We start from the raw sequence: 7,893 nt of genomic DNA on the forward strand, positions 1-7,893 counted from the left end.
GACACGTTGTTTTTGTCGTGCTCAGCAGACCGGCACGGCATGAAAATCAACCCATATAGCTATGCCAACTTTGCCTAGGTTCGAAGGCCAAACACGTGAGCCATGTAGCCTGTAGGCACGGCCCGGCGCCTCAGACCATGCCAGCACGCCCGTGCCGGCCCGTGCCCGTTGGCCATCTCAGGCGACGTCTTTCTTTCATCACGATAAAGCGTGCAGCTTGGGAAAGCGCTCACCGACAGCTAGTTCACCCGCATACATTAGCGCGCAACAAACTCGTCTCCCAGAAAAACAAAACTCGTCTCCAGGATCTGAACCCGAGACCGCTTCTTCGATGTATCGTGTGGGCCCTGTGTTCCAGCACTTGGTGTTCATTTCTGGCATTTCTAGCTACGGGTATACAGGTCCCCATCGGAGGGAAACCATTTGCAGACGAATTAGGCCATCAATCGTTTGGCAGCAAACGACATCACTCGGCACGGTGTTGGTGGCTGGGCAAGTTAAAGAACCTCACCTAAGTACTGAAATCTGCAGTGAAGCTGATTCCTAATTTGCTTTTGTCACCTTTGCGCGTTCTGGCGCTGCATCATGTGGCTGGTTCGCTCGCTCACTCCCGTGGAATCTTCGTCCACGAATTCCATCGACACGGCACCCAACTTGTTGTTGTTGGTACCTGACGCAACACACACGAAATCTGCAGCACGTGTAGTCCATATATGCCCAACACCAGCATCTACATCTCATCCCACTGGGAAAAATAAAAGCTCTGATCTCAGCGAAAGAATAAAGCCTCGCCAATGATATGATATCACCGTCACACGCTACTGACGTTCTCCTTGATTTTCTCTTTGTACGGGGAAAAGTAAGTAGAAAAGCATTGCCTTTGGTCTCAGCGGAACACAGTCATTATCAGAACAAGCAATTCCACTTTTTCCAAGCTTAATTAAAGAAAACCAAACTCTTGGTTGGCACCAAAACTAGAGAACCTGTCAGTCCAGCTGGCGGGTAACAAAATCCGCCTCTTTTTTGCAGACCCACACACGCGAAGAGAAAAGGGCAACTTATCTTTTATTCTTTCCTGATGCACGCAGTGAGCGACCAACCAGAGATGATAACAGACGAGCACTTCATATTTTTTGTTTTCATTCAAGGATACTTTGACATCTGATACAAGAGAACCAATTGTTTCACTAGCTCTTTTTTTTCTCTCAACAAAAGTAGAAAAGATAAGGCCAATCAGCTATGAGTGGAAAAGGCAAGTTCAATCATCTATGATGCACACAATGAGGCACCAACCAGAGATGATACTGTACGAGCACTTCATCTTTGGTATTGCTTGTTAAATAGGGTCTACATATAATTCAATCAGCTATTTCTTCTCTGCCTTGATTCTATTGGCAAAACAAACTTCTGTCACATACTTAAACAAAGACAACCATCTTTCAAACACAGTGACAGTAAAATGGTGTTTTGTTTCTTTGTGCAATTATATGCCTTTGGGCAACCGCGAAATTGGTGTAATCTTGGCTGGTACCATCTTAATTAAGTGGAAGTGTGGAACCAAACTCTGTGCATGCTGCTGAGTCACCTGATGACAAAATTGTTGGCGATAATCCCAGCAGGCTTTGGCTACAGCTGCTTTATGTAATACTTGGATCCACGGGACAAGTTGATACGTTTTCTCCTCTGCTCAGGGATAGATCCAATTGAGCACTCTGAAAAGCCACGTCGCACAAACCTGCGACATCTCAAAATTAAGCAAAGTAGAAGCAAGCATATGGAAAACTGAAAAAATGGGAGCATTGCTACTATTTGCACATAATGATGAGTCAAGAGAAGAACAGAGGTAAATACCAATCTGCAGTTCGTGTAGTAAGCAAGAATAATTTCTTGAGACCCAGGGATAATGCCATCTTTTCCACGTAATCTGAAGAATGGCAACCACCATGAGTAACAAAAAAAGGACTTCTTAGCTTGTTCTAGTACAAATGCCACAAGACTGAAACCCCTTTAAAATGGGTGAGAAGATACGCTTACTGAAAAAACAGAGAACCCCCACTTTAACACCACATTACTGGTAGGCGGTCTGTTATCTTGTTATAATATTTAGGGATTGTATGTGCATGTGAGAAAGTGCACACAGGAACATGTGGGCATGTGTTGGAGAAATGGTTGTGGCAACCTGGTAGAGGGGTTGCAACAACCAATCAAGAGAATGGATTCTGATTATCCATGTAAGCAAAGAACATACCAAGTAACTTGTCCCCCTGACCTCTTCCTCGGCATTCTTCAGATACAGCAATTGCAGCAACTTCACCAGATTGTTCCTCAGGGAATGGAAATAGAGCAGCACAAGCAATGATTGAACCATCTCTTTCAACAACATAGAATGACTCTAGCGCTTCAAGAAGCTGAAGAGAAAAGAAAAGAAAGATCCATTATAGCAGTAGCAAGAACAAAATTAAAGCATACCGCAAGGAGTGGGTACAAAAGAATGTTAGAATCAAAAGTATTTAACCACTAACTCACCTGTGCATCTGTTCTCCGCACCAAAACACCAGAATCCTCCAGCGGCCGAATAATTTTTCTAATGCCAGGAAGATCTTCCGCTGTAGCCATCCTTGTTCCTTCATAAACATCCCTGAAAACATATGGTAGGGAATTCCCATGACAGATTGTAGACGCTAAATTTCCAAAGGTTCTTATCACTTCAAACTTTTCATGGCGAACCTTTGTCACACAAGTACAAACTTCAGCCAAAAATGTCTCCATACTTGACACATACTAAGGCATTTCATTACACATGAAAATATTTCTTTATAATAATAATGACTACAAAAAACGAATTATACTGCATATCTAGGATATGCATCCATGTTGATAAAAGATAATGCAGGCACTGGATTATTGAAATGAGCACTAAAACAACAAATTTGAGCAAAACATTTTAAAAAAACAAGAGCTTCAAAATACCTAGCAATCATTGTTCCTGCTCCATCTCTCGTAAACAATTCTAATAGAAGTGATCCATCAACACATCCATCTATAATATGAACTCTTTGAACACCACCCTGACATTTGGAAGGAACAAATGGATAATCACCTAACAAATAGAGGCTTTAACCAAATTGTAAGCTTAAATATTCCAAAGCAAGATAGTAGCGGTTCATTGGACAAATATTGCTTTCGTTCTAGAAAGAGAAAAAATCCAAAGATCATAGCGCATGTTGCCTCCGGCAAACTAAGCTCAACCTCTAATCTCCAGGTGAACTTCATAGCTACATGCTACACTGCACTACAACATGCTGCTGCAATTCAAACAACCAATAAGTGGAGAAACTGTGTTAATTCCAGCCTTCCTCTTTGCAATTATTTCCACCACCACGGACGAATCGAATCTCATTACCCAAGAGAGAAAAATACAAGAGTTCAAAATCCCACAGTATGTACGTAACCAGAGCCAACCAAACTGCCAGTTGTCCACTTTGCAATATATTAATTCTCTATTATCCACCAAACTCATATATCAAAATCACCTATCCGCTAATATCCCACAATGCAAACAGACAGTAAGTTGAGAAGCTACACTAATTTCAGCTCTCCATCATTCCCACTTTGCAATACATTAACTCTATTCTCCATCAAGTTCATATCTCAATCCCTATCCCATTCCCATCCTCTTATCCCACCATGCAAACAGCTAGTAACTTGAGAGGCTGCATGCATATAACATACTACAAAGTGCTATCTTCCTTAAGAAAAGACTTCAGGAAGCATGACAGCATCAACCATGAATGCAGATCCCATATACGAAGCATGATCACTATATATTAATCAAGAACACTAATTGTAGGGGGGAATTTCAGAAGACAATTTTACTGATTTTTACAGGATAACTTCTAACAGGTGAATGTACATACTAACTTACTAAGGCACTATATAGAAAAGTATCAGTGTTCAGTCAGGGCCACAGAATTTAACATAATAAAGAGTATCATGTATAAGGGCAAAACACTTACATGGCACACATATGCTGCCGCGACCAACTCAGAAAGATAGCCATTTGATCTGCTTAACCTCTCTTCACCACCAATAGCGAACCCTTGCTCACCAGAGTAAATACCATTTCCATTGTTAAAACCCAACCCGTTTTTAAAAGGATCAGCATTTGATCTGCTTAACCGCTCTTCACCACCAATAGCAAACCCTTGCTCGCCAGAATAAATACCATTTCCATTGTTAAAACCCAATCCGTTTCGAAAAGAAGCAGCATACCCATTTATGTAAGCCTTGGGACTCAATGATGGTCTGTCGTCCCCTTTATGCAAAGAATTGATGCCTTCCTCATCCACAACCTTGACATAACTTGCAGCAATATCACTTTGCCTAGCACGCTTTCTAATCAACAAATCAGCCTCCTCAATAGACATGTATTGAATGGCCCGTCCATGATCATCAAATACCTGACCATCTACAACGCAGATAAGTTTATCTGCCTCCAAGGCTAAAGCACATGCAGTAGCAACCTCGTAGGTGCTGAATTATTGCAAACAACACAAATCAATTTTGTTTAGTATGGTAGCTGCAATATATGCAAAGGAACAAGTTTTACGAAAATTATTTGCATTCATATGATATTATGCTTGACTTGGTAGCAAGCATACAACTACACAATTTTGATGTATACATTGTACAATCATACGAAAAAACTTAAAAATAATTAAGAAAATATACTTGCAATTTAACACATCTCCCGATGAACTGAAGCCCATGTTGCTGATAACAACTATGCTATCACTATCAAGCCTTTCTCTTATCCGTGAAACGTCTATTTTCGTAACTTCCCCGGTGAATCCGTAGTCAATACCATTAACCACCCCTCTTCTCTGCCAAATACATACATATATTCAGTATTGCCGTTGTGCAGTCGAGTAAAGTTCAGCAGAACTAATAAATAGCAAAAACAAAGGAACGAAATGAACACAAACAATAAGCATATTCCTATTTGTGGAGCATCTGGTTTCACTATTGTATGATTTATTACGATGTAATGAAAAGGAAGGAAAGAGAAGTAAGGTTATCTTTCTTCTGAAGAGACATCTGCAAACATTGAAATTCACAAAAATATGCTATAAAAAACGATATAGTAACTACATGGAAGCCAGATATTCAAAAGCTCATGTACTTATCAATACTCACCTTAGCACCAAGGAAATTGCCACTTGCAATGCTATCCACAAGACCATGCCAGCGTCCAATAACACCATGCCTACGAAGATTTAACATTGGAGGACCAGGAGAAAGTTTAGCTTCTATTGTCAATCGTATTCTACCAGCTGCATCCATTGCAGCCTTTCTTGCATCTTCATCAGTAATTCTGTACTGACCAACATACTTGGCCTTCTTCCCTACACAAAATTTAATAAGCTAAACACATGCTTTACAGGAAAGTAAGAGATATAGAGATGCATTAAGAATCATCAAACCAACAGATGTTAGCAAAGCAAAAAAAACAAAAAAAACAGAACAGTGTAAAAAATAACTCTGCGTGTAACCAAAAGCAACTGGAGGCCTAACAAAGCTTCAGATTTTGGCTAATGTACTTCACCAAAAATTCAAACTATAGCCATGATAGTCTGCAAGCATATTAAATATACTTCCTGGAGCTCTGAGGGCCAAATGTCTAAGACAACTATATGCCACAGCAGCTAAATGATTCTCTAACTTTCTTATAATAGGTTTTATATGATTAGTAGCCATCCTATATACTGGTTTGTTTTAAAATCTGGTAGATTTTTATGAGCACAAGCATGTGCAAACAGAGTGCTTGCTTAAGGATGAATTGTGAAGCTGCCCCATGAGGGTGTTGCACAGAACTGACCTCTTTCTGACAACAGCTTATCAATTTGAATATGTGTTCCTGGAACAAGAACAAATTTAATCCCCAGACCATGGAGAAGTGATATGTCCTGCGTATTTTTAAAAGAAAGTGTGGTTAGGAATGAGGAATCCATGACAACATAAATTCCTCATGACAACAAAAGAATATAAATATGTGGCAAAACACTATAAGCTCATCCTTAGAATAAGATTAACACAAAACTAATACCTACTAGAAAACTGATGTTGCCTACCCCCTTATTCCTTAGTAATGCTGTTGTTACTTAATATATATGGTCTACAATAGAGTTTTGCTTCCAAACAAGACACAGCAATAGACTCAACCTACAATTGTCATCCCAGTCAGGAACTCAGGATCCTCAAATTGTCAAGTCGATCGTGATGCTCAAGTCTCATCCCAACCATTGAAGTCAACAGTTGTGGTCTACACCACTGAACGAAATGGATTATAATCTACCAACATAATTTTTTGATGCAAATGATTCAATTATTTCGGTCGGACCATTTTTGTTTAGAAAAACAAAAGCTAAGCTGGCCAATTAGTACGAAGCAGCTAAATCAAATTCAACGCTTAACCTAAAATTACATAGCAGGACGTCAAATGTACTATCCTTTGAAGATCCAAAATATAACATCACAAGCAACCATTACAATACCTGCAGAACGCGGTAGAAGTGCGGCCCGCACACGACCTCGCTGGAGATGACCACCACGAAGGTGCTCCCACGGTGGCCCCGGATGTACGGCCACGCCTCCCGAAAGAACCCCACAAAGTCCTCGCTGGCGATCACGGCGTCGGCGTCGGCGCCCCCACCGCGGAAACCGGCCGCGCAGCACCGGACACCGCGGCCCTGCCAACGGCGCGTAGCAGCTACCCGCCAATAGCTCTCGGATGAGACTCCATTCGCAGAAGGTAGGACCTTGGGCTGCGAGGCCTCGCCCGCGAGGCGTGCCACAACCACCGAGGTGGCCATGTACAAGCTTCCAACCCTAGATAGATGGGTTACTTGCTTTTTGCCCTCATCACACATTCACACACAGGTTTCGTAAGGGGCTCCACTTGCAATTTTGGTCAAAACTGGAATATTTTTTGAATTTAATTGTATTTTAATAATTTTCTAAAAAAGAAATTAATAATACAAAAATAGTCTTAAAAATAATGAAATTTTACGGATGGAAAACATATGTCCATATACAATTTTAACTAAAGTTAAAACATATGTCCATATACAATTTTAACTAAAGTTTGTAAGATAAAATTCAATAGATGGTTGTGTTTCTTCTATTTCACTTTGTGAGTTAGACGTGAAATTGATCTAAGTATCCAAGTTTTAACGTAATCAATACTTCTATTTATTATTTTCATGTGCGAACTTGAGGTTATCTTGATATAGAATGTTTACTAGTATTGGTAACTTATTTGCAATCTTTGGTTGAAATTAGAATATTGTACCAATTTATTTGTGTTTCAATGATTTTTATAGAAAGAAATTAATAATACACAAATAGCCACAAAAATCATAAAAAATTACGGAGACGCGACATATGTACGCGTATAATCCTAAAAATGGTTAGACTATAAAATCCACATATGCTATTTTAAAACTATATTTTATTATATTAGACTATTGTGATTCGAATCTTGCCATTATGTTTAAAATATTGTATTGAACTATTGTATGACCATAAATTATTGTTATATTGTTATGTCTATCTATGTTCTAGACAATAGCGAACGATAAGTAATACATGCATTATCCAATATCCGACCACACAATATCTGTATTCGTCACTTATTCACCCGATTAAATATCTGGTCCTTGTATTTATATCCGTCTCGTTTCTAACTACCCAAATCCGATCTTGAATACAATTGAAATATAATAGGGTATGATACAGGATGACCTAATAATCGTTCATATCCGCCCGATTTTCATTTATATCCAAATCTCTGTCGCAATTTTGGTCAAAACTATAATATTTTTTTTGAATTTA

General features: G+C 39.5%; 1 protein-coding gene across 1 annotated transcript; it reads right to left on the bottom strand.

Moving 5' to 3' along the window:
- Positions 1-1,106: 1,106 nt before the first annotated feature.
- Positions 1,107-6,946, bottom strand: LOC103633364 (probable amino-acid acetyltransferase NAGS1, chloroplastic). Its single transcript, XM_008655067.3, has 10 exons — positions 6,555-6,946; positions 5,879-5,966; positions 5,197-5,405; positions 4,732-4,883; positions 4,017-4,533; positions 2,971-3,068; positions 2,527-2,638; positions 2,249-2,408; positions 1,852-1,924; positions 1,107-1,735 (listed from the first exon to the last, which is right to left on the bottom strand). Exons 1-10 carry the CDS (start codon positions 6,927-6,929, stop codon positions 1,627-1,629), a joined length of 1,893 nt encoding a protein of 630 aa, XP_008653289.1. The 5' UTR covers positions 6,930-6,946; the 3' UTR covers positions 1,107-1,626.
- Positions 6,947-7,893: the final 947 nt, after the last annotated feature.

This window comes from Zea mays, chromosome 7 (assembly GCF_902167145.1).
Source record: "Zea mays cultivar B73 chromosome 7, Zm-B73-REFERENCE-NAM-5.0, whole genome shotgun sequence".
NCBI classification, from domain to species: Eukaryota; Viridiplantae; Streptophyta; class Magnoliopsida; order Poales; family Poaceae; genus Zea; species Zea mays.

Bases quoted from the DNA above. Each gene is read 5' to 3' on its own strand.
- LOC103633364 (XM_008655067.3), bottom strand. From the start codon at position 6,929: ATGTGTGATGAGGGCAAAAAGCAAGTAACCCATCTATCTAGGGTTGGA. The intron at 5,406-5,878 runs GTCAGTTCTGTG...AATTTTGTGTAG, and splicing joins TAAGCTGTTGTCAGAAAGAG to GGAAGAAGGCCAAGTATGTT. The intron at 4,534-4,731 runs GTATATTTTCTT...GCAATAATTCAG, and splicing joins GGAGATGTGTTAAATTGCAA to CACCTACGAGGTTGCTACTG.